General features: G+C 33.5%; 1 protein-coding gene across 1 annotated transcript in view; it reads left to right on the forward strand.

The window, feature by feature from the left end:
* Positions 1-27,217, forward strand: part of EIF3E (eukaryotic translation initiation factor 3 subunit E) — a 47,204-nt gene that overhangs the window by 13,903 nt on the left and 6,084 nt on the right. The window contains exons 6-10 of the mRNA XM_019750651.3: positions 2,518-2,643; positions 3,324-3,448; positions 14,938-15,064; positions 16,512-16,613; positions 17,932-18,041. Of these exons, the coding sequence (XP_019606210.1) occupies positions 2,518-2,643; positions 3,324-3,448; positions 14,938-15,064; positions 16,512-16,613; positions 17,932-18,041 (590 nt within the window). The remainder of the gene's footprint in view (positions 1-2,517; positions 2,644-3,323; positions 3,449-14,937; positions 15,065-16,511; positions 16,614-17,931; positions 18,042-27,217) is intronic.

Below are 27,217 nucleotides of genomic sequence, written 5' to 3' on the forward strand. Positions count from 1 at the left end.
GCAGGGAGTGTTTAGGTGCACCCTATTTGGATGTGAAACTTCTTTGATTTATACTGTAAGAAATACATTAATTTGAAATGACATTGGTGAAGCAGATTTGGTCGAAATTTTTAAACATTTTTGTTTTAAAGTTTTTAACACTGCATTTGAATTATATTTTGTTAAAATCTACCCTTGCTGTGGCCTTTGGTCTGACTCCAAAATATAACCCCTCCCCGCGCCCACCAGCTGTTTGAAATAAAAGTGATTTTAAGATACTAGGACTGTTTGTGATCACCTTTTTGTAAGTTTTTTTCCTGCTCAGAATTTAAAATTTATCTACTGTTAAGTACCTACCATTTGACTTAAAGGTACTCTTCCTTGACTCAAGAAAGCTTGCATAATGATGAATTTTGGAACCTTAGGATATTGGCCAAAATTTTAGATCTGATTTATCCAGGTTGATAATGTCATTATAAAAGATACCTATTTCATATTGATTCTCAGATACAAAATTTATCACATTTTAACATCTGAAATTGGGATGTGTCTTGAATTGGTTGTGGTTTTGGTTTTAGAAACATAAAATAGTAGTGTTATTTTAAAATTAATGGCATCTTAGATTCAAAGAAATATTTTAATACTCATTTCTTTGTAAGTATCAAACATTTTATCCTTTATAATTTGAACAGTGGTTTTATAAATCAATTTTTTAATTTCAGTGAGTTTTGACAAATGCACGTACTGTGCAACTACCACCAAATCAAGATAAAGAATATTTCTGTTATCCCAGAAAGACCCTTTGTGCCCCTTTGCAGTCATAGCTTATCCTGATTTATCCATTGATCTGTTCTTTATTCTTCTAGATTAGTTTTGCCTGTTGTAGAATTTCGTATAAGTGGAGTGATACATAAGCTTGTGCTTGGCTTATTTTGATGAGCAAGTGTTTGAGACTCTTCTGTTACTGTGTGTATCAGAAGTTTGATGTTTTTTATTGCTGAGTAGTATTCCATTCTATGAATATATGAATGTACTACAACTTATTTATGTATTCAGCTATTGAGAACATTTGGATTACTTTGTTTTTGTCTACTACAAATAGAGTTGTCATGAATATTCATTTACAAGTTTTTTTAGTGGATGTTATTTGCTGGTTCTTAGAGTTTGCTTAATGTTATTTTGTACATTTGAGTTAATTACTGCCATCAAAGAAAGAACCTCAGTATAGGCAGAGTCAGTATTAAATATTATTATGGTCCTCATAGTTTAGACAACCTATACTACTCTGATATCATCATTTCTGTTCTCATTGTCATTTGGTAATCACATTTCCTGAGCTTTTATTTATCAGATGATACTATAATTTCTTCACATTTGCTATGTCATTTAAATTGTACAACAGCTGAGGTAGGTTATATTACAATCCCCATTTTATAGATGAGGAAGCTAAAGTACACATAGTTCAGCTATTTATAGTAAGTGGTAGAGCCAGAATTATTGGTGGTTGGATTTCCAGTTCTGCCCATGCAATTTTACTTAATTTGAAAATATAACATATACTGATAGTACTCGTATTTTACATTTATACTGTCATGTAAATGCTTCAATGAAAAATTAAATTCAACATTTTAATTTGGAGTGCAGAAATGCATTCTACCTCCATTGCCCTCACTTGCTTCTGCTCTTTAGCACACCTGATCCGTTCAGAGTCTTACTATTCAATTCTCTTGCTTTTCTTTGGGTGTCCTACTTTACTAGTTTTTATTAGCGTAGTCTTTATAGGTGTGGCGACAAGAGGTAAGGTGGCCCTCAGTCCTCGTGTAGGTTAAGACTGCAGTGATTCATGATTTGCATTCATGATTTGAAGTATAATTTGGGGGCAAATTACATTCTTCATGCATCAATTTCCCCTCTTTAAAATGAGGATAAAAATTATTATTTACCTTCTATGATTTTTATTAAGATTATATGAGAAAGTGAACTTTTATTGTTCAGTACATATTTCTTTGATAATAATTAATTGTTATTAACCAGCAGACCTTTTTTTCTGTCTCCATAGTCCCTTCTGTTTATGTCATAGTTTGGAACTTTTCTGTACTGGTAATAATTTCTCTAAATTGTCAATGAGACCCACAAGTTTTGATTTCCCACATCTTCAGTCCCGTGCTTTTAGCAACAAATTACCTCTGAATCTAATTGTTTCCAAAGTTTTTAGGTGCCTAAAATTTGATTAGTTGTGTATAAATTATCTGAAATGGGTTACCACAAACATACTAGTGCGGTATCCTTGTTTTAAGTTATTCTTTATTTTCTGATCTAGGCTGAATATTACAGATTTGAGTGTTTTTAGTATAATTAAGATCAGGGAAGTCTGTTTGAATTAGTTTAACCAGTGTGATCCAATAGGACTTAATAACTGGAGTATTGGGTAGAAAGCTAGTCTTTTAGTAGGCTAGATGGATTTGTAGGGTATAAAATACACATTATCTTTCTTTTCTGGAGTATTTCAAATATAATTAATTATGATATCTTAAACAGGTTCCAGCAACAGATAGAAATGCTTTGAGTTCACTCTGGGGAAAACTAGCCTCTGAAATTTTAATGCAGAATTGGGATGCAGCCATGGAAGACCTTACACGGTTGAAAGAGACCATAGATAATAACGTGAGTTAAACTTTTTTAGGGTGATTCTCTGAAATGTCTATGTGCTTTTCATACTTTCTGATAAGGGAAACACTGTATACTTTTAAAAAGGAAAAGAAAGAAAGAAGAAACAAACCAAATTAAAATGTTCAGATTAGCTTTTGTTGACCTTACATAAAAATCAGTGGGTTAGTGGGTTGGTTGGTTTCACTGAATCCGCTTTAAGGAAGCTGTCAGATTTCTTTTGGCTCTTAGAGAAAAGAACTCAGTTTTCGTTTTTGTTACAACCTACTGTTTTTTTAATCAGTGAAAATGACACAACACTGTTAGTGCTATTTATTATTGGAAGTGTAGAAGATGACAGTTTTCATCTACAGTTGTCTAATAAAACTATTTCTTATGGAGTGTTTAGTTCATTTCTTGCTTTTAAGATGTTTTCTAAAATGAGTATAATTTACAGCCTCTGTAAAAATGGTTTAGTGGACATTATTAAATCTGTCTCTGAGAACAGAGAAATTTTGAATATTGAGGATCGTGCAGAGTAGAGGGTCCAGGAGGTTGGACTTGGATGGTAATGATCCTATTGCATGCCTTAGAAGGTTCTCGTTTTTCACTAAAATTCTGAGGTCAGCAGTGTTTATTCCGTTGCCTCTTTCTTGTTTATTAATATTTTTTATGTGTACATTTTTTTAACCCTTTAGTCTGTGAGTTCTCCGCTCCAGTCTCTTCAGCAGCGAACGTGGCTTATTCACTGGTCTCTGTTTGTTTTCTTCAACCACCCCAAAGGGCGCGATAACATTATTGATCTCTTCCTTTACCAGCCACAGTGAGTTATTTTACTATATAATTTAGGTTTTAACTATATGAAAGTATGTGTGTGTATATATATATATATATATATATATATATATATATATATATTTTTTTTTTTTTAATTTAAAAATGTATTTCACTTTGACATTTGAATTCGTTGTCAGCCATGTTTTCCCCTCTTCATGTGGTGTATACCCGTATGCTTGTTAATTAAAAAAGCTTGTATGTAACTCTTAAGTACATTATTTGATAAACATGTATTCTGAGCCCTTGAAAGTGCTATTTCAGTGTGGTCCCTGGGCCAACAACGTAAGTATCATGCAGATTCTCAGGCCTTACCCTAGAGGAACAAAATCAGAATCAGCATTTTCACAAGATCCCCGGAAATCCATCTATATATTAAAGCTTTAGAATTAAGGCACTGGGCTATTGTTTAGAAGGAATATATATATCCCAGGAAAATCCCTTTTGTATCTTTACTTGATCATCCAGTTTTAGCGATAAGAAATTCACTGCTTTGTTGTTAGCTAGAAATCATTTTTAAAAATTTATTTTTCCACTTAAGATCAGTGCCTCTGAATCTTCTGCCCATTATTTCGTATTTGATTGAAATAACAGAAAGCAAGACTGCTTTAGAAAACTTTTCAGATTTTTGAGGATAATTTTTCCTTGTCTCTCCTTCCTTCAGGCTAAATATCTGGTTTTATCAAGTAACAGTTTTTCTGATTGTTTAGTATTTTGGTTGTTTTCCTTAGATAATCACAAGTTTATCTATAACGATCTTAAAATTGAAATTTTACATTCTAGGATTGTTACTGTGTTTCCCCGAAAATAAGACCTAGCCAGACAATCAGCTCAAATGTGTCTAAATGGAGCAAAAATTAATATAAGACCCAGTCTTCTTTTACTATCATATAACTGGGTTTAGTATAGTATAATATAGTATAGTATAGTACAATATAATAAGTATAATATAATACAGGGTCTTACATTAATTTTTGCTCCAAAAGATGCATTAGAGCTGATTGTCCGGCTAGGCCTTATTTTGGGGGAAACTGGGTAGATCTAAGCTTTATGGATTACAGTGGCAACATTAGCTTCTGTGACCAGTACACGTGCTTATATTAATAGAGCCGAAGATTATAATAACGTACTTTAGCAGTTGCTTCATGGTTTGGCTAATACTGACTGTATTGGCTAAATTTCACATAAACACTTTGAGCTTTATTTCTGTTATTTGTTAACCCAAATGAAGACATAAATACATTTCACTTGATGTCTGTCACATTATTGATTGTTAAATTAACATTTTATCTTTTTTTCCAAAGTGCATATTTATTTATAAAAGTAAGCTTAGGAATTGATGGTGTCATACCCTTCTGATATAAAACATCAATGAAGACTGAACATCTTGTTTTTAAATTGTTTTTGTAATTTTCAAAGTCTTAAACATAAATTACTACTCTGTGGCAATATTTTTGCATAAGTTGGTGAGACATAATCTAAACTTAGTCACATTAATAAACATGGTCTTTAAATGCTCATTTTAGTAAGATTTTTAAGACTAAAATATTTGACCTCTGCAGTTAAGTTGTTATCATAACTAACAGGACTTTGAATTTAAGAGAAATTTAAGTAATTAGTGGTAATAAAAGTTAAAAAAATATTTGGCCATCCATGAAGTGCCAGTAATTTTTTTGTGTGTAGAAACAGAGAGCCATTTTTAAATGGTGTATATTGTGTTGTCTGCATTAAATGCTAAGTGTTCCCCTGAATTTAAATAAAAGGAAATAGAAGCACTTTTAACAGACATATGGCTGGTTTGTTTTTCATATTAACATTACAACTTAAATTCAGTATAAATGTATTTAGTCAGTATTAACATGACATACTGATCCAGTATGATAAAACTGAACATGGGCAAAGGAGTTTTTAATAGGAAATTATGTTTTTCTTTCCTTGAGAAAAGTGAAAACAAAAATTACATGGCATTGACTGTGGTGGAAGACAGTGTGTGGTCTTTGCCTGTGTTCCAGCATTAACTTTTAAATGTTAATGACAGAAGATAAAGTTTTATAATTTGCACAGCATTAGGTTTATTTCTTTTTTATTGGAGATACTTTATAGCATTCAACTGTTCTTTCTAGATTCACATTACTCACTAATTTGTACGTAACTGCCTCATTCTGTCTGCTCTGTTCCTCAAATCCTACTTGTGGGAAACTCAATGTATATTAAAATTGTATAAATAAAAACTTTTAAATTATATATATACTTTACTGCTTGCTGGATGCTATGATAGGTTAGTTATAACCTTGAAAGATATAAATCATAGTCCATATGTTGAATTAAGTAAAAACTCATGGGAGGGGTTAAAAAAGCCATTGTCCACTAAAATAAGATCCTGCAAGTGCGGTATTACCTTTGTCCTGCCTGGCCTGTGGCACTGTGAGCTCGCAGCTTTATTTGGCAGTATCCTAGGGGAAGATTGGTGAAGAGCAAAGCTGAACCAGCCTCCAAAAGACTGATATATAAAACCAGAAGGCCAACAATAATTTATACTGAGAAGTATAAGTGCTAAGAGGACTAAGTACATGAAACATTTGGTCAGATTGTGCTGATGCTGTAGGTTTAGGACATAGGAAGCATGATAAACAGAAGATTTCTTTATGAGTCCTTGGAATCAGAATAGAAAATTTATGTGACTGGATGTTTAATGGCACCATCAGGTTAAGCTGTCCTAATATGTCCATTTTCATAAGGATATTCTTGCCACTAAGGCCAGATCATGAACATTTTATGGTATGTAAATATTCGAATGGCATTTTCAAGATTTGCTTTTTACTTATCTTTTCATGAATTCCATTTCAGATCAATACCTCTCACTGTACTTCTGTCTTTCTTCCTCTAACTACCCCATATTGATTGGAATACGTTAATAGCTTTTCAAGTTTTCCTGATTTGGTACCATGTTTCCTCGAAAATAAGTCCTAGCCAGACCATCAGCTCTAATGCGTCTTTTGGAGCAAAAATTAATGAGACCCAGTATTACATTATAATATATTGTATTATATTATAAAGACCCGATTTTATATTAAAATAAGACGCTGTCTTATATTAATTTTTGCTCCAAAAGACGCATTGGAGCTGATGGCCCAGCCAGGTATTTTTGGGGAAACATGGTAGCTTTCTCTTAGTGAATTAACTAATCTCTCTGCTCTAGTGCATTGTGTATTTAATCCTCTGAGGGCAGTCTAATTTCCCTTGTGCCCTCATTCTTGAGAAGTACCTTTTTCCTGTACCCTTGTGCAACCGTTATGTTTTAGAAGAGGATTTTTTATTTTTGATACTGACAATACAATCTCATGCAGTAGTTGAGATTAACCAATACTGGGTGAATCTGGAATATCCAGAAAAATGATTGGTAAATCATTGCAAGAAATTTGGGGATATTGGTGAGTGAGTAAAGCAGCTACATACCTATCTGTAATGTTAAGATGTCCATGCACCTTATAAAAAAAAAAATTTTTTTTTTTAAACTAGTTTATTGTTTTGGTCCCTTCTTCTGCCTTTCCCCCCGCCCCCGCACTCCAGTTCAAGCCGTTCTTTCAGTCTAGTTGTGTAGCACACAGCTCCCAGGCCCATGCTGGTATTATGAGCCTTGCGCTCCCCCGCTGAGGCAGTCGGTCGCTAGTTTTCCGTCAGCCACTCAACAGCAGCTCAGGGCAGCTCTCGCTGGCTGCTCGCTGCTCACATGGCTGCCGGCCACTCACGCTGGCCACCGGCTGCTCTTGGCAGCACACGGTAACTCATAGAAGCCCACGGCTGCTCACACCAACCTCCGGCTGCTCACAGCAGCCCAGCTCCAGGGAGAGCCGTTGTTCACAATCTTAGCTATAGAGGACACAGCTCACTGGCCCTTGTGGGAATCGAACCGGCGACCTCGGCATTAGGAGCATGGCACTCCAACCACCTGAGTCACCAGGCCGGCCCAAAAGAAAAAGAAATCTTAATGAGAATTTCAAATTCTAGAATTACAGATATATTTCTCAGTATTTATAGAGATTAGTCAATCATGCATTCAAATGAAAAGAGATTAAAAGCAACACTAACATGCTGTATTTTACCTTCCTCCTATATAGTAAAACCTGTAGGATTGTCTTAAGAGTTGATTGATAGTCCCAAAATCAAAGATAGGAGGGTGAGCCTACCTTTAATGAGCAGATTTGACCCCCTCCCCCAGAGGGAGTCTGTGACAGCTGGCTCCATTTTTGACACCTAGTAGAGGGGTTAAGGATAAAACAGCCCTTCCTGAACTCAGTTGTAGAAATCACTAGAAAAGGGCATTCCATGGTACTTACTTATTAGTGGAGCCAGTCTTCTGTGGTTTTTGCAGTTATGTGTATATCCAGAAAGGAACATTAAATGCAGCTGACTTTCGTATATTTTCAAGTAATGAAAGGAAGCATGCAAACAAGAAAAATTAAAAAAAAAAATATTCAAACCCATTGTGAAAATTCTATAATACAAATAAGGGTGAAACACTATAAAGTAATTCCTGACAACCTTGTGGCTTATATGAAATTACAACAGAATATATGTAATTTACTAGTAGAACCATTTGTAATGGATATTAGAAATAGAAAGGTAGTTCATTGAGATTACAGAAAGTTTTAATATAATAAACTTTTACAAAAGGAAAACAATGTAAAAAAGTCAATTTTTTTTATTTTAAAGTGAGATAAAGGTTCATGCTCATATATATAGTTAAAATAACAATTTAGAATTAAGATTTATTAAATTATCAAGCTATAGTCTACAAATACGTTTAATGCCTTCATTTATATTTCCATGGTTCATATACAAAAAAGACAATGCTGTATGCCATTTAAAATCTCTCAGTAAATTGAAAAGAAAAAGAAACTTAATAGATTGTAGTTTTTGGACAGAATACAGTCAAACTAAAAATTGTTAAAAGTTGTATAAATAACTGAATCAAAGAAGAGGTTAAATGTTAATAATTATGAAATGTCTGCCAAAGCATCACTCAGAAATTAATTCACAGCTTTGAGTACTTAATTCAGCTTTTAAAAACCTTCATTAAGAAAAACAGAAAAACACAACAAAGGTAATGAAAATAAAATTAGCAATATATTAGAAAATGTTGAAATTAATCTTAAAACTGATAATTCAATTTCAAAAATGGAAAAAAAAATTAAACGAAAATGGCTTTATATGTCAAGTGATTTAATAAAAAATAAAAACCATCAGGAAATACTATATATACTTGCATGGTATTCTCTAAAACCTGAAATACCCCAGGTGACAGAAGTGTAGCCTTATCATATCAGTTAACTGAGGAAGGAATTGTGAGATGTTTTTTGTTTTGTTTAGCTTTTTAACGATTCCACTAAAAGGACTCAGCTATGATAGATTTATTGGTCATTGTGGAGCATTACAAAAAGTATGTATATAGGGACATAATTCTCCATTTAACTTTGTGAGGCAAATAGGACCCTATTGGAACATTCAATGACAGCCTTTTACCCCCTTCAACACCCAAATTAGATATACACACTGAGGAGCTGTTGGACGTTTAGAAGAAAAAACAATAAACATCAGAATTATCTTTGGGAATATTATTGTTACAGGTAAATGGTTCTTAAACTTTTTGGTCTTGGAATCCTTTTATTAAGTATTAAGACTTAGTGAGTGCAGTTTTGTTTGTTGGCTAAATCTATTGATATATAGTGTATTAGAAATTAAAACTGAGAAATTAAAAGTATGTTAATTGGCAAATACTAAGTTGATGATAGTGGACATTTATTTTTAAGAAAAATAACTTTTTTTTTTTTTTAAGTGTTTGCCCCCCTCCCCCCCCCCCCCCGCTGCCACCACCACCACCACCGAAAAACTACTTTTTAAAAAACCAAAAATTTAGTGAGAAGAGTGGCATTGCTTTACATTTTTGCAGACCCTTCAATTTCTGGCTTAATTGACAGCTAGATTTTTATCCCTGCTTTCATACCTGATTTTTTTCAGTCTGTTGTGAAGGATATGAAGAAAACTTAGCCTCACACATACATAGAGAGGTGTTTTTCTAAAATAGCTTTTTCAGATAATTGTGAATATTTTTTTTGATAATACACCAAAACTCTACAAGTAGTGGTTTTTTAAAGGTTATTGTAATGTGGAATCTGAAACCATATCATTCAGTTTTTTGGATTCTAAACTATGCTGGTATTCCAAAATATATTGGTCGGCCTTGTACTTTAAATGGATCTTTTTACCCATGCATAGTTTATAACATCATGCATTAGTTGTTTGGAAAATACTGGCTCAGTGAGTTATACAAGTATTCCAAATATGTTGACCATATACAATACCAAAAAAATGACATTCATTAACATCAGTACTGACCCCATTAAAAGGGTTTAAATAATGGAAAGTAGGAGTGACATATATACAAATTTCCTAAAATTCTATTTTTTGAAAGCTCTAATTTTATCATTTATTTTTCTTGAAGGATAAACTCTTCATTTTCTAGAAAATATCTTCCATATGCCAAAGTCTAAATAGCTTTGGTTTGTCTGTCATTCTTTCAAGTAAAAATACTTCTATGAGAAAAGCAACAAGTTCAGCTTCTAACTCAGTCATACAAGGGCTTTTCCTTAAGACAACCATGACACTAAAATATATAGCAGAAGAGCCTTATACACATTTTCCATTTAGTCATGCGGAATATTAAATAGATTAATTTACAAGGGTTGACTTTTTTAAATTAATAGTTTCTACTGCCTATTAGGATATAGTTGAAACTGGCTTTTTTCTTTTAATGCAAAAGAGTAGTGGTGAAAAAGAATAGTGACTACTAATATAGTAGGATGCCACTACTCTGATTTATGTTAAGGTTACCAGAAGGTTTTGTTTATGATTCAGTGATTTTTTTTTAGTAACTTTACCAAGTGGTGATTGCTATCATCATAAATCAGTTTTTGAACATTTTCTCCCACCCGATGAGAACCCTCGTGCCTATAAAACTTTTTTTTTTTTTTAAATAACAGAAACAGCCTGTTAGCAAAATATGGAAAAGAAAACTCAGTCATATTACAATTTTGAATTTCCACCAAAATACTGTCAGGTTACCATCCTGTTTTCTTCCTCATTAGTAATGTCTTCATGGCTTATTTTCATTTTAGCTTGATTCTAACTTTTTATGAAAATACTCCCAGTTGGCTTGACATCATTATTTCATTCATTTTCCTGGATTGCATATTAAGTAGAATAGTTACATAGCATGTCATTTGCATTGATATGTCTACAGTCATTATGTTTTTCAGTGGTCTCTGGTAGATACTAGAAATTAATGAAGAAAATATCATATTCTTCCTGTTTTTAATTTCTAATAGCACAGTAATACATTTTAATGTGGTTCATAGACTGTATGTTAAATTGATAGTTTATATCGATTGTGATTTCAGGCTTTAAAAAAAAAAAAACAGAACAGTACTTTGGAGATAAATTATACTTTTGTCCTTGAAGTGAAAGTTTAGATGCAAGTGCAGGTGATAGTCCCTTACATCATATATATTGTCATTTCTGCCATAATTTATTCTGAATCTAAAATGGAGATGATTTACACATTTGAAAATTTTGAACTTGTAAATGTAACAATATATAAGTTAGGTATCAGGTATAAGATAGAGCAATGTTCGAAGGCTATTACAGATGAGGCTTTGCCACCAAATGTAGACATCATTAGGGAAAAGAATGCGTTTGTAATACAATGCCCTAGTTATTCTCCAGTTGTTAAAAAAAGTAGATTCAAAGTTCAGTTCACACAAGAGTGTTTTGTTTCCTAAATAAAAATAACATAAATTTCCTAAGAAATTTCAAGTTTTACTATTAACAGTCAACTAGTGTCCAGAATTTATCCTGACTGACTTTTCTTCCTTTATTTTTCCTGTATTTTCTAATTGTTCCTGATATTTTTCATGGAGGTATTTTACCTGCTCTAGCTCAGGATGACCTCTAAGATCCCCATCTAAAAACCCATCTTCTGAAATTCTACTAAGTGTTCTCCCTTTTCTTTGTTCTTTTAGTTTGTCTTTCTAGAAATGTCATTGTGTCCTTTTTTTACCTATCCAAAGTCTGCCTGTTCTTCAAGCTCCAACTCAAGTTTACTTTCTTCATGAAGTCCTGTATATTGTGTCTGCCATATATTTGGTATTTAATTATGCAATGCCTTTAAACAAAAAACTTACAATTGCCTTATCTCCCCAACTAGATTATAAGTGTATTTGAGGGCAGAATTTTTATTCTTTATATTCTGATAACATCCTGCACATCATAGATATTTAAATGTTTTTATTTTGGGGCATATTTGTCTTACTGTTTGATTACTAAATGTTCTGACTTGCAATTAGAAAACTGAAGAAAAACTTCATAAAATTGTACAACTGGAGCAGGGTTGTGCTAGAGAAAAAATAAGCTAAAACATTTTTATCGACCTATCATGAAATTACACTTCAGAACACAATAAATACTTGAGGCTCTTATTTAAAAAAAAAAAAAATATATATATAAAGTTAGATTTCAAAAATAGGGGTGGTATAGCCTCTGTTCTTACATAGTTTCTAACCCAAACAAATAACACAAGAAGTAGTGTAGAACATATATAACTTAGTACAGATGTATTTTATTGTACATGCTAAAATAGGTGTGCCAGCTATCAGTGAGGTCTGGAGAAGTTAGAAGAGTTCAGTGAAGATGAAAATTGGTCTGGCCTTTAAATTCCAATTGATGGAGAAGAAAGGACATGATAAGAAGGAAGTAGAGCAAAAGAACACAATGGTCACGTGTAGGCTGTAATCCACATCTGTGGTCTTGCTTGTATTTTTCCTAAATATATAATTACTGATCCCTCTAAGAATGTAAACTAAGATAACGTCACAAGAATCACCCTTAATCCTCACTCCCCTCCTTTATGTATCAATCTATGCAGATGCATGCATACATACATACGTAGATGGTAGGGAGTCCCTGCTGTTCGGAAGTCAGGAGTTGTCGTCGTAATGCTATGTTCCAGATCTGCAAACTATGGACCGTGGTCTAATAAATCTAGCCCACTGCCTTTTTTCTGATGGCCTGCGATATAAAAATAGCTTGTACATTTTAAATGGTTGGAAAACAATGAAAATAATGTTTTGTGACGTGAAAATTACATGAAAGTTTTAGTGTCCATAAATTTTTATCGGAACACAGCCATGCTCATTGTTTTACATACAGCAGTCCCCCATTATCTGTGGGCGATAATGTTGCAAGACTCCCAGTGAATACCTGAAACCATGGATAGTATCAAACCCTATATATACTATGTTTTTTCCTATACATGCATACATAAATGCATATTGTATAATAGTTTAATTTAAACTAGGTACAGTAATAAATTAACAATAATAGTAAAGTAGAACAATTATAACAATATATGTAATAAAATTATGTGAATGGCTTTGGGGCCATTAAGTAAAAGAGCCGTTACTTGAACACAAGCACTGTGCTACCACAACAGTGGATACGATAACCAGGGTGGCTACTAAGTAACTAATGGGCGGGTAAGGTACATACGCATAATGTGGATCTACTGGGCAAAGGGATGATCCACCTCCCAGGTGGGATGGAGCAAGACAACGTGAAATTTTTTAAGATTAAATATGTAAAATCTCATTACAGATAAACGTTTACAATAAATTTTAATGATACAGGTCACTAACTTTTGAACCTAATTAAGTAAAGAAATTCCATTTTTACATTAGTAAACCTGTGTTACAAAATTTTCTGTTCAACTGTTGTATTTATGAGCCTTGTCAATAAAATATTTTGGAAGTTTGTTTTCACTTCATGTAAATACCTGCACAACACTTTCAGTTTTGCCTCTTGGCCTGCAAACCCTAAAATGTTCATTATTTAGCCCTTTACGTAGATTTTGCAAGCGCCTGCCATATATTCACAGAAATAGAGAAGTGATTTCCCAAGGAAGTCATCCTCCAGAAAAATAGAAGATATATGTGGTGCAATGACATAAAGTTAGGATGAGTTAAAATGAATGTTTAACATCGCAAACAATAAACTTAGTTTTTATCCTATATGGATACATTTATGAGTGAGTTCCATAAATGCCTACTAAAATTAGCCACTTCAAAACTGATATTAAGGAAACCAGTCATGCTTTCCTGAGGTTGTACATGAAATCTGGCAAGAGAGTACAGAGGCAAATAAGTGTTCTGACTGAGCATTGCAGTTTAAAATTTTCTGCCTAATCTCAGCCTTAATTTTTCAGGTAATGAAACTTGTAGCTGATTTGTTTAGTTAATCTTTCCCTATAAATTGTTTTATTCTTGAGTGTGTTTTGATTCTTTTTATACCCTGCCTTGCTTAAAGGGGATTTAAGTGGGGCTAATTGGGATTAGGTAGTAAGTGTTAAGTTATTGTCAGATTCTAGGGTCCTCTAAAGAGTTCAAACCACATTTTATGAGGAATCTACAATATGACAAAATATAAAGATTTATTAATATCGTAGTCTGGGAACACTTGGAAGATAAGGTATCTGAGCTGGACCAGGAAGGTTGGGTAGAATTTAGGTTTCAGAGGCTTGTTTGGAACAGCAATCTGTGTAGTGAAGTGTGAGGAAACAGGAAGCAGTTCAGTGATGGTGTCGTGGGAGATGGAGGTGGATGGGTACTTTCAGGCTTGAATATTCAGCTAATAAAAGTGGACTTGATTGACACATTTCTAAGCTTGGCATAGTTCCTGGCATTGTAAGGTACTTATTGTATAAAAATTGGGGAGTTATTTAAAGAAAACGAGGGGGAGAAATACAGGATAAACACCAAAATGACAGAGGGTGGCCAGCTGCTGATCATCAGAATAGCAAGATTTACTACATATCAGCCAAGGCCCAGTTGACATTTGTCTGACATCTAGTCCTTCCTTTCTAATTCCCAGTGTTACCAATTTAACCAAAGCCCTGTAATACTGTAATAGTTTCTTTCTCTATAGTTTCCAGTCTTTCATTTCCCGAATTCTTTAATTTATGTAAGTCCCTTATTTTCTGCTTATTATGAATGATTTGCACACAGGTTTTCACATGTTTGTTCTAATAGATGAATGACTGAAAGTCATATTTAGTAGTCTTTTGAAACAGACTGATGGAATGAATAAAGGTCTTTCAAAATTCCTTTTACTCAACAGTGATAATAGGATTATTTAACTCATAAGTGAGTTCCTCACTCCAAATTAGGGAATACCAGCTGGCATTTTTATCATTTAGTTTATTTCCTTGGAGGAGATGGCCCTTAAAATCATTCTTCAGTGTCTGCAATCTTAGGTTACTTAAAAACTGAAATACGATGAGCAGTTTGAGTGATTTCTTTAAATTACATGTGATTATAGATCTAGAAATACTGGGCAAGTTATTAAATAGCCTTTGTATTTTTACCTTAGGTACCTTAATGCAATTCAGACGATGTGTCCACATATTCTTCGCTATTTAACTACAGCAGTTATAACAAACAAAGATGTTCGAAAACGCCGGCAGGTGCTAAAAGATCTGGTCAAAGTTATTCAACAGGTAAAAACTGAAATCTTTATTTTATTTTATTTTTTTAATTAAAGTTTATTGGGGTGACAATGGTTAGTAAAGTTACATAGGTTTCAGGTGTACAATTCTGTATTACGTCATCTATATATCACATTGTGTGTTCACCACCCAGAGTCAGTTCTCCTTCCATCACCATATATTTGATCTCGTTTACCCTCATCTACCACCTCCCTCCTCCCTTACCCTCTGATAACCACTAACCCATTGTCTGTGTCTATGAGTTTTTGTTTCTTTGTTTGTCTTGTTCCTTTATTGCTTTCAGTTTTTTTTGGGGGGTGGGGGAACAGTCCTTTCAGTTTTAGTTATGAAGGGCGTAGCTCTGCTCCAGATCCAGTTGCCATTGTTAGTTGCAGGGGGCGCAGCCCACCATCCCTTGCCGGAGTTGAGGAGTCAAACCGGCAACTTTGTGGTTGAGAGCCGGAGCTCCAAACACCTGAGCCACCGAGCTGGCCCCCTCAGTTTTATATCCTAAATATCAGGGAAATCATATGGTTCTCAACTTTTTCTGTTTGACTTATTTCGCTTAGCATAATAATCTCAAGATCCAACCATGTCGCAAATGGCACTATTTCATCTTTTCTTATGGCAGAATAGTATTCTATTATGTATATAAAAAAAACCACATGCAAAAGAATGGAATTTATTGATTTTTAAAACATGACTGAACTTCAGGTTTAACCTCTTTTTCTACAGTACTACTCTTTTTAAGGCAAAAACGTTTTAAAAAAGGAAAAAAGTATGCATGAAAAGAGAAGAGCCCAAGAGCCCCAAATAGGCATTTACTGTCTTTTAATTACAGATATATTAGTGATGTGGTATGAACGAATATTGCTCTCTGCTAGGTGGGTACTTAATATGCATTGGATGTTAGTGTTGCTTTTATTGCAAAGAGTGAAGAGATCTGGAGCCTAGAACTGTTTGTTGGGAGGTCACTGTCCACACAATTCGAGAGTAGTGACCTTTACATACAAGACAATGGAAATAGTCCCCATGTTGTATAAAACATTGCAGCCCTACTGGTTCATTGAGTTTCTCAGCGATAACTACGGGTTAGGAAAAGAACCTGCTTGTTTAATGTAAGAATAAATTAAAAGACAGTTTCATTCAATAGGGTATGAATACCTTTATATTTGGGGACGTTCATCACTGTTTATTAACTAAGGGCAGGAGAGGAATTCAAAAGCTTTTGGAATCGTTCTAGGATGAGAATTTAGAGAACTTGATCTGGAAGCCATTAAAAGGTTAAGGTGTGTCCTGAAATCAGGATATGGGCAATTGCTTTGAGAGGATAATACTAGGTAATTTGCTAGAAATTAATGTTAAGGGGGGAGAAAATAAGAAGATTGGGATATTCTAGGAGCAGTCTACTAAACAATGTTGAATTAGAGCCAACTTGACCTTTGACTTAATTTTACAGGAGTCTTACACATATAAAGACCCAATTACAGAGTTTGTTGAATGCTTATATGTTAACTTTGACTTTGATGGAGCTCAGAAAAAGCTGAGAGAATGTGAATCTGTAAGTATGAATTTTTACTTGTAAATTGGTAACGTTAAATTTTTGTATATGTAAGAGTTAACTGCAGTGTTTTATTAAAGTAATTATATCAGAAATTTATATTAATCTTAAAGTTGCATATTGTTTAGAAATGTGCAAGGGTGAAGACATTTTTAATATTGCCATGTGTGTATCCCTTTTAGTAGGACAGTTTGTGAAAACATTGGCAGTATTATAAATTCATACATACACCCATAATTCCATGTCTTATCCTGAATAAGTAACTACGTGAAATATTTCATATGTATGGGCAAGGTTGTTTGGAATTGCATATCACAGCTGTGCTTCTCAATTTGTTCTATAAGTGGGCCTGTTTTTAGAATTTTTCACATGATTTAACATTTGCTAAGAGTGTGAATTTTTATAATTACAATGTCTTCTGTTGGTTGTTAGTAACTAAAGTATCTTCAGAACAACTGAAAGAGTTAGATTTATGATTTTTTGAATAAGTTAGTTTTCAAGTTTTAAAAAATTAACCTAAGAATTTACCTGCCAAATGCATTTACCAAATCCACGAGTTATTAGTTGTCAGTTTTATTTTTGAACCCAAGTGTTAGCACAAAAATGGGCCAAATTTGTTGAAGGACCAAGATCTTACTTCTCTAAGAAAAAAATTACCATGTAAATATACCCTCAGAGATGATTGTCAAACATTGGACAACGTGAAAAATTAGAATCCAGTGTGATGATATGTGTTCATGTAATCATTATCAATATTACTAACATGTCATATGGCATTACTAAATATTGGAGTACATTTGTTATGCTAAGAAGAAATGCTAAGGCCGAGGGCACTTGGTTGCTATTAAGTTAAAATTCTTTCTTTTAATTATGATACTGTCTGTGGATTAGGAGTCGCTTGAATTTTTTTCCTTTGTAGATTTACAGGTCTACTTACTATCACAGAAATACGCATACCTTTAGTCCATTCATAATCATTCTAAATAGCTGGAAACAGTAGGTTATTTGCAGAAAATTTATGTAGGATAATGGACTAGACAAAGCTGTTTTGTCACAAAGTTGCCCATGTCATTAGTGGAACAAGGAAACATTTCAGTTCTTAGGTCTTTTTTCTTATAGCATTCATTTGCTTAAGTTATTAGAGGCTTGAACATAGTGTTTTTAGAAAATGCTGTGATGTTAGAACTTGTGATATTAGATGAGAAAGTTCTAGTGAATGGAACAATGAGTAAGACACACAAAAAGTTTTTGAGTCAGATTTTGCAAATTGCTGGTCAGTGCCATTTAATTTTTTTTCTTTCATATTTTATACACACAGGTGCTTGTGAATGACTTCTTCTTGGTGGCTTGTCTTGAGGATTTCATTGAAAATGCCCGTCTCTTTATATTTGAGACTTTTTGTCGCATCCATCAGTGTATCAGCATTAAGTAAGAACATCCTAATTTGATTTGTATTTTCTACTTTTAAATTCTTGGAGATTTCCATTTATTGTAAAGTTACACTTAATAGGATTCCAGTTAATTGGATTTTATTTCCCTTTGCTTTAGAAGAAAAAGGAAACGGTCTGATAGAGATTTATTAAAAACCCTGACTAGTTTGAATTTTGGGATGCTATAGACTCAAAAATACCGTTTTTAGCTTTCTTGTATGTGGTACAGCATGATTTTTGAAAATGATAACCTCAAGGCAATATTATGATTGTCAGTTACTTTTTTAAAAGAGTACTATTATACCATTATGTAGGAAGAAAAGAGAAGTATCCAGTTTTAGAATGGTTTTCCACAGGAGTTCAAATAAGGATTTAGCCCTTACTAAATAGGAAATACTGTTGAAAGACCACATTTGGTAATCATTTTAGTTAATTGAGTTTGTTTTATTTGATTATATATTTGAATTCTCATATAGTAAACTCCTATAACATCATAAAATGTTGAAACATGGAAAAATTATGGTGAATTTCAGTTGAAATTTTCTCTGTTGTGTGAGAAAAATATTGGGGAAAAATGTGAAACTTACATAACCTATTAGAAACTAATTTTACATATTAGAATTTGAAAAATAACCAATCCCTTTGACCGTAGATGAAGTAAAACAGTAAATCCTCCATAAATATTTAAAATCTTACTACTTTAATGTTTGCCTCTTAGGAATTGGGTGTAGACCAAAGTTTTTCTTTAGTGCCATTTGTTTTTGCTAAGGCATCCATATTTGCTTGCCTAATTTTAGTGGGTTGTCATTGAAGTGGTTATTCTGAGCTAGAAGTATAGTGTAATCATGGGCTTTTCCTATGGGAATTGAAGCCTTGACTTTAGTTTTATTAGTACTTTACTATAGCTAGCAAACCTATGATTTTAAAAATCTGATTCTCTTAAAGAATACACGCAAATTTCTAATGTGTTTTTGGTTGTGAAATAAAGATATAGCTGTATCATATGTAGGACTCTGGTGGACAATGAGTAGGTAACTGAATTCTAGCATTGCCTTTTTTTTTTTTAGATTTATAAATTGAGCTTTTGAAAGAGAGATGATAACATTTAGTTTCCTTTGTGAAATTTTCCCTATTTCTCATTAGAATCTGGTCACTTGGGTTTCGTTTTTGTTTTGTTTTTTTGAAAGCTGATTCTCCTTTTTATATTTTTAGCACCTAGTATACTAACTTTGTACAGTATAGATGCTCAGTAAATATTTGTTAAATGAATGAATTTCTTTCCTTTGTATTAGTGAGTTTATATTTTTGTCCATGATAATGCTTTGTCACTTTGGTGTTGGCTTCTGAGATACCATGAGTAAGGTTTGTTCCAGTTCTAGCTCTTTCTTTTTGGGAACTTGTATTCAGTATTTTGCTTCTTTGAATTCAGTTTACTATCCTTACCATTAAATAGATAAAGTATTTGTCCTGTCTACTCAAGAGAGAGGTGCTGTTCAAATAAGACAATGTAGTGGGACTGCTTTATAAACTTATGTGACATCATTACCTAAGAATTTTTTAACTTATATCAGTGTAGTTTTTTTCTTTTTTAAATTTATTTTTTAGTTACAGTGGTCATATAATATATTAGTTTTAGATATACAACATAATGATTAGATATTCATATACCTTATGAAGTGATCACCCTAAGTCTAGTACCGATCTGACACCATACATAGTTATTACAAAATTACTGACTATATTCCCTATGCTGTACTTTACATCACTGTGACTATTTTATAATTGCCAATTTGTACTTCTTAATCCCTTCATCTTTTTCACCGATTCGCCTATCTTCCTCCCATCTGATGACCACCAGTTCGTTCTTTATATCAATGAGTTTGTTTTGTTTGTTTCTTTGTTCTTTAGATTCCACATATAAATGAAATCATATAGTATTTGACTTTCTGTCTAACTTGTTTCACTTAGCACAATACCCTCTAGGTCCATCCATGTCACTGATGGTAAGATTTTATTTTGTATGACTGAGTAGTATTCCATTGTATATATGTACCGCATCTTCTCTATCCATTCATCTCTCGATGGACTCTTAGGTTGCTTCCATATTTGGGCTTTGTAAATAATGCTGCAATGAACACAGGGGAGCATATGTCTTTTTGAATTAGTGTTTTGGATTTCTTCAGGTAAATACCCAGAAATGGAATTGCTGGCTCATAGGTAGTTCTATTTTTAATTTTTTCAGGAGCTTCCATAATGTTTTCAGTAGTGACTGCATCAATTTACAATCTCACCACCAGTGCATGGGGTTTCCCTTTTCTCCACATATTCAACAGCACTTACTGTTTGTTGATTTATTGACGATGGCCATTCTGACAGGTGTGAGGTGATATTGTGGTTTTAATTTTCATTTCCCTGATGATTAGTGATGCTGAGCATTTTTTCAAATGTCTGTTGGCCATCTGAGTGTTATCTTTGGAGAAATGTCTATTTAGGTCCTCTGCCCATTTTTAAATGGATTTTTTGTTTTTTTGATGTTAAGTCATATGAGTTCCATATATATTTTGGATATTAACTCCTTGTTGGATGTGTCATTGGCAGATATCTTCTCTCATTCAGTAAGTTGTCTTTTCTAAAATCCAGAAATCTTTTCTCTCTTCCAGCGATAGTATTTTCTTTTTACTTAGATTGTTTAAACATTTTTTGCTATCTGTGAAATGGTTTACTAAGATGATTTCAAATACGTAGGTTAATGCATTTTCTTCAAATATTGGGGATGGATTTTGGAGCTGAAAGAAATCATAAGGAGCTTCTCATTCAACAAGACACAGTTATCGAATCATTGACAATAGGACTTTTCAGTAGAACTTTATGCAGTGATGGAAACGTTTTATATTTACTTTGTTCAGTATGGTATCCAATAGCCAAGTGTAGCTTTTTGTGCACTTTTAACGTGTGGCTTAGATCTCAAGTTACAGAACCATGGTTTTTAGATCGGGGGTGTGTGTGTGTGAGACTTTTTCTAATGTAATATTTTATAAACATTTTGTCTGTTGTAAGAATACAGTACATGATACATATAACATAAAATATGTGTTAATCAACTGTTTATGCTACCGATAAGGCTTTGGTCAACAGTAGATTATTGGTAGTTCAGTTTGGGGGGAGTCAAAAGTTATGTGCAGATTTTTCATTGTGTGGGGCAGGTTGGCACCACTAATCCTGCATTGTTTAAGGGTCAACTGTATATGGGTAAGTTGATTGAATCAAAGCCCCGTCACCCTGTTTAGCCTGTACCTTTATTTAGCTTGTCTCCTGGCTGCTAAAGCACCTCTGTAGAACCCTAAGACTTCTGGAAACACAGTTTTACAAAACACTGATTCAGTCCAGCTCCTTTGTTTTATAGCTTCTTGTTTGTAACTTGGAAACTTTAGGCTCAGAAATTAAGCTGGTTAAGTCCCGTTTAATAACAGCTTGGGCTAATAGGTCTCTGACATTCATTGTATTATACCTCACTATAAATGTTTTAGTTTTCATTGTGATAATTGATATTTTTAGAAATAACAGATTTAGACCAATATGGCATTAGTGTATCACTTGAGCCAGAGGATAAAAATGGAAACCATAAGTCAGTGTTTAACTGTGTCTCAGAATCTCTGTAGAACTTTGTTTTATTTTATACAGAGTCCCTGAAACCACCCCAAACTTTCTGGATCCGATATTCTGAGTATGCTATGCTGTGATGTGTAATAGAGCTACTATGCTGTTATCTTAAGGGTGGTTATTCCAAAGCACATCCAGGATTGAGAACCATTGCACCAGGCTGCCAATTTTTTAGGCTCATAATTAAAGCCTGCTAGAGTAATGGATTAAAAAATCAGTGGTTTAATATCTTCAGTGTATAATGAATTAAGAATATAGGGACAGGGCCGGCCCAGTGGCTCAGGTGGTTGGAGCTCTGTGCTCCTGACTCCAAAGGCTGTCGGTTCGATTCCCACATGGGCCAGTGGGCTTTCAACCACAAAGTTACTGGTTCAACTCCTCGAGTCCCTGCAACTAAGATTGAACACAGTACCTTGAGCTGAGCGGCCTCCTAGATGGCTCAGTTGGTTGGCGCGTCCTCTCAACCTCAAGGTTGCTGGTTCGACTCCTGCAAAGGATGGTGGGCTGCACCCCCTACAACTAGCAACGGCAACTGGACCTGGAGCTGAGCTGCATCCTCCACAACTAAGATTGAAAAGACAACAACTTGAAGCTGAACAGCACCCTCCACAACTATGATTGAAAGGACATCAACTTGACTTGGAAAAAAGTCCTGGAAGTACACACTGTTCCCGAATAAAGTCCTGTTCCCCTTCCCCAATAAAATCTTTGGGGGGAAAAAATTATAGGGACAGAGAAGAAAGCATAGCTTCATATGAAAAAAATTAATATTCTACTTAGAGCAATGAGATCTCAGGTTGTAAGGTTCAAGAAGGGAGCATTCAGTAGGACTCAGTCTAAGGGGAAGATGTCTTCGTTTTAGTGGTTTAGGAATAAGGCTGAAAATAATGCTAAGCATGTAATTTGGGCTTTTTATAAGTACTATAAGTACCAAGCAGACTCCAAAATGATGATCAGTAGAGCTAATGTTTACCTTTAAACAGTATGTAGAAAAATCATACTCTAATCCAGAGGTTTTTAAATCTACCTGTACATCAAAATCATCTGAAAAACTTAAAAAAAAGAACAACTCAAAAAGAACAGATTTTCTAGCTTTATCCCCACCTGAATCAGAATCACTGGGATCAAAGTTTGAGAATCTGGATTGAAACCTTCCCAGGAGATTCTTCTGCAGTTAGCCTTGGGGAATAATTGTTCTACGTTAGTGATTTGTAGTCTAACTGCACATTAGAACCAAGAGGGAAGATTTAAAAAGAAATAAGGGAAAATAATGGTGATAGAGCCCGACCCCTAAAAACTCAAACAAAAACCCAAATTCTCTGGGGCAGATCTCGACATCTGTATGTTTTAAAGCTCGTCTAAATAATTCTGATGCCAGATCTCTTTTTTTATTATTATACTTTTTATTTTGAAATGATTATAGATTCACAAGCATTTGTAAGAAATAATAGAGAGATACCCTTTCTTTACTCACTTTCCCCAGTGGTTCCATCTTGCAAACCAGTATCCCAACTGATATTGACATTCATCTATTCATATATGCAACATTTCTGTTTCTGCAAGGAGCTCTTAAGTTGCTCCTCTACAGCCATACCCCACCCACCTGCCCCACTCGTCATTAACCCCTGGCAACCACTTATCTGTTCTCCATTTTTATAATTTTTGTCCTTTTAAGACTGTGCAAAAACGTTTTTTTAAGATAGTGTTCAACTTTCTCAAGGATAAATGCACTATGACATGATTATGATATAATTAGTTAATAGCAGTATAACTGAATAGCAGTATAACAGTTCAAAGAAGAAAATATTACAAATGTGAATGTACAACTCTTCTGGCCAGGCACTCTAGAGTGTAGAAAGTAGGGAGCACAACCTCAGAGCTTAAAATCCAGAAGAAACAGATGTTAAAGATGAAGTTACAAATTATGGTAGATGTTTTAAAGAAAAATATAGAATAAGAGAGAATGACATGGACGTAATTTGTATATAGGAAAACCAGAGAAGTAATTTGGATTGAAGGTTCATTGAACCCTGATAATTTAATGGAGTATTTTTAAGCCCCAAAACAGACTCATTTCCACTGTATACTAATTATGACAAATTACTCTGTTCACTAGTTTATGCTGGCCTATCTCTGCCTCTAATTAGAGTTACTTGATATTCGATCAGCTTTTGGAGGAGGAACTGGAAGGATTTGTCTCTGGACTCCTTTCTTTCCCCCAGTGGACATATTTCAGATGCTGAATAGAATAGTATTAAAACCCGGGGTTGTTTATTAAAAACTTTCCATTTGTGATTGAAACATTCTCTGTTGATAAGTTTCTTGACCAAATAGCTGTAAGCACATGTGATAGTCATATCTGTATAAAAATGCATATTAAGAATGTTTTTATCGGTTTATATACAGCCCTATAGATTTGTAGGATAAGTTACAAATCTGTTTACCATAAAGTATGCAACATCTGTCAAAAAAGATTACTGTGGTGGGATTTAATTTATCATAACTGAATAGTTTATCAGATATGGTGTGTGTCTGAAATTGAAAAGCTGTTCTAGAATAATTCTTGGACCAGTTTTCAATTGTAGATAAAAACAAAGTATGGAAGTAATATTTTGAATGTGTATGATAAACATGTTGGAGCATATATTAATATAATTTTCCTATAGTTAGTTTTGGCTTTTCACAAAAGAAGGTATTTGCCAACTGCTCTTGCATTTCTTTAAGTTATAAAGACATTCTATTAATACTTTGCTTATTTTATAAACATTTTAGATCTTAATATTTATTCTTAAAGTTCTTATTACCACATAACAATGTATATTCATAATTATATTTCCTGATATTAGAAATAGAAAGGTGCATTTCCAGATGGAGATAAAATAGTTTAAAAAACCATTATTATCACTGCATTACTTTGTTAACTAAAGTAATACGTTCATTTTTGATTAAACAAGATGTTGGAAAATTCAGTGAGAATTTTAAGTTGTCACACAGCATTTATCATTTCTCCTGTTTTCTCCTATTTCCTCATAATGTTGCAGTTAAACATAGTTTATACTTAACACTTATTCTTTAATTAGTTGTTATAGCATACCCTTATTAAAGATTGGAGGACTTTTAATATGCTAAATAGTTGGTCACAGTCTTCAGTGAAAAGCAGGCCAGAACTTCCCATAGCTTAATGCTAAAGTCAGTAATATTTGAAATACATTGTGCTTATCAGATAAAATTTGAAAAGTCAGGTTATTTAAAGGTGTAATTAATAAGCATATGAAATGCTAGACCCCAGATCCTTATTTGTTAAAAGATATCTTTGGGCAGGGGCTGTGGAAGGGAGACTAAAAGATTTTTAGTCTAAAAGATTAGTCATTGAAACCTGATAGAAAATCAACCGAAATTGGTTCTCTAGATTTAGATTTACATGTCTTATGTTCTTAAGTGGGACTACTGATCTTAATTACTGCCCAGAAACAAGAAAAGTATCTTGTTTTGTGCTAGAGGTATGAACATGCTTAAGTAATGAAATTGAACTGCGAGTGTAATAATTATTTTTACTGTGTCTTTTGAAGTAGCACTTAGGATTCTGGGTACTTTTTTTCCCCTGAAGGAATGATTTACATTTTTATGTAGTCAAAGTTACTAATCTTTTCCTTTATGGTACTGAATTTTGTTGTATTTACAAGTTATTTTTTCAGTAAGTTTATATGCTACCCTACCTATGTTTTCTTCTAGGACCTTTATGGTTTTATTTCTTTGATTTAAATCCCTCTGGGTTTTATTTAGGAATAGAGAGTGAGGAAGACATCTACCTTTTTTCCCCTAAATAGTTAGGCAACATGATTCGTTGAAAAACTATCTTTTTCCCCCACTGTTTTGAAAGGCCATCCATATCATTTGTATATAGGACCTTTTTGAACTCAGTAATCTGTTACCATAGTCATTTGATTCTTTAACTGACACCAAATTGTTTCAAATAAGGTAGATTTGTAATGTGTTTTACTGTTCATTGTTTTCCCCGGAGTTGATAATTGCCACTTTTTTCCCTCCATTTTTGTTTTTAATGTCTATCATTAATGCCACTTCAAACTCTTTGCCAGTTTATAAATCTCTTCTCAAGATTATTTTATCAGTTTTATCTCCCTGAAAAAAATCTGGACTTTGTTGATCTCTGTGCCTGGTGCATATTTGTCTCCCTTTGTCATAGGGATTCCCTTAGCCTGTATCTTGTTACAGAGCTTCAGTTTCCTAGATAATGTATCTTCCTTTTTCTTGGTTTGTTATTATATTTTGGTAAAGCATATCCTTCAATTACTTTATAGGAAAGAGTGCTTTAAGGTAAAAATTTTCACATCTAGAAATGTCTGTTTTAAAACATCTCATATTTCAATAACGTATTGCAAAGCATGGTACTTTAGGTTGAAAACTACTCTATTCCAGAATTTTGAAGACATTGTTCTGTTGCTTTTTTGATTCTTTTTACAGAAGTCAGAAGCTATTTTTACCCCTAATCTTTTATATGGATCTTTTGTTTTCCGCTCTAGAAATTTGGAGAATTTTTTTCCTTAGTCCCATTGCTTTGAAATTTCACAGTGGTATGCTGTAGTATAAGTCTATTTTAATTTTTCATACTGGACCCTTTTAGTTTGGAAACTCACGCTCTCCAGTTCTGGGAAGTTTTCTTGAATTATTTGTTTAAAGGTCTTCTCTTTTCTGTTCACCATTTATTCTTTCTGGAACTTCTATTTTGGGCATTGGACACCCTGGACCAGGCTTCTAATATATTTTTATATTTTTCTCCTGTTTTCCATCTCTTTGGTTTTTTCGCTCTATACTCAGAGATTTTCTCAGCATCTTCTTCCAACTGTTTTATTTTATGGATGCAGTCTCACAATCATTTTAATTTTTTGAGGATATTAATAATTTTTGTTTTAGTTTTTATTGAGATATAATTGACATGCAACATTATATTAGTTTCAAGTGTACAATATGATTTGATATTTGTATATATTGAGAAATGATCACCACAGTAAGTAGCTAACATGCGTCACCACCCAGTTACACTCTTGGCAATTTTCAAATATACAATACAGTATTTTTAACTATAGTCATCATGCTGTACATTACGTCTCATGACTTATTTATTTTATAACTGGAAGTTTGTGCCTTTTAAAGCCTCTCACCCTTTTCCCCCAAACCTCAAACCTCACCTCTGGCAACCACCATCTGTTCTGTGTATATGTGAGCTTGATTTTTGTTTATTTTAGTGATCATACAGTATTTGTTTTTGTTTTTTTCTGTCTGACTTATTTCACGTAGCATAATGCCCTCAAGATCCATCCATGTTGTCACAAATGGAAAGGTTCCATTCTTTTTTTATGGCTGAATAATATTCGTGTGAGTGAGTGAGTGTGTGTGTGTGTGTGTGTGTGTGTGTGTATTATTTTCTTTATCCTTTCATTTATCTGTGAGCACTTAGGTTGCATCCATGTCTTGGCTATTGTAAATAATGCTACA

This window comes from Rhinolophus sinicus, chromosome 6 (genome assembly GCF_057876585.1).
Source record: "Rhinolophus sinicus isolate RSI-liver-muscle chromosome 6, RSI-T2T, whole genome shotgun sequence".
Classification (NCBI taxonomy): Eukaryota; Metazoa; Chordata; class Mammalia; order Chiroptera; family Rhinolophidae; genus Rhinolophus; species Rhinolophus sinicus.